General features: G+C 40.7%; 1 protein-coding gene across 1 annotated transcript in view; it reads right to left on the bottom strand.

Annotated features, from left to right (window-relative positions):
- The window catches only part of EMH_0047560 (trehalose-6-phosphate synthase domain-containing protein, putative), a gene marked incomplete at both ends in the record, with an annotated part of 3,153 nt that extends 3,097 nt beyond the window's left edge, over positions 1 to 56 (bottom strand). The window contains one exon of the mRNA XM_013496301.1: positions 31 to 56. Coding sequence (XP_013351755.1) covers positions 31 to 56 — 26 coding nt within the window. The remainder of the gene's footprint in view (positions 1 to 30) is intronic.
- Between the last annotated feature and the right edge of the window lie 217 nt (positions 57 to 273).

The following is a 273-nucleotide window of genomic DNA, read 5'->3' on the forward strand; positions in this document are numbered from 1 at the left end:
CCCTAGACCCTAAACCATCGAAGCTAGTACCTGAAGTGTGAGTCCATGCCCATCATCCTGAAAGTATTTCCTAGCCCCATGGAGGAGTAAACAAGTTTCTCGCTTTTTCTTGCTCTGGCTAAATCTAATACAAATTCTTCAGCCCAAGTTAAAGTGTTATTCAGCTGTATGTGTGTTTTGTCTCTTCCTACTGCAACCTCAAAAGATTCTATACCAGTTATAGCAGCATCCATAGCTGCCGCCATAGACTCACACTTTTTTTTTTTTTTTTTC

This window comes from Eimeria mitis, genomic scaffold (genome assembly GCF_000499745.2).
Source record: "Eimeria mitis Houghton genomic scaffold, Emh_scaff2033, whole genome shotgun sequence".
NCBI classification, from domain to species: domain Eukaryota; phylum Apicomplexa; class Conoidasida; order Eucoccidiorida; family Eimeriidae; genus Eimeria; species Eimeria mitis.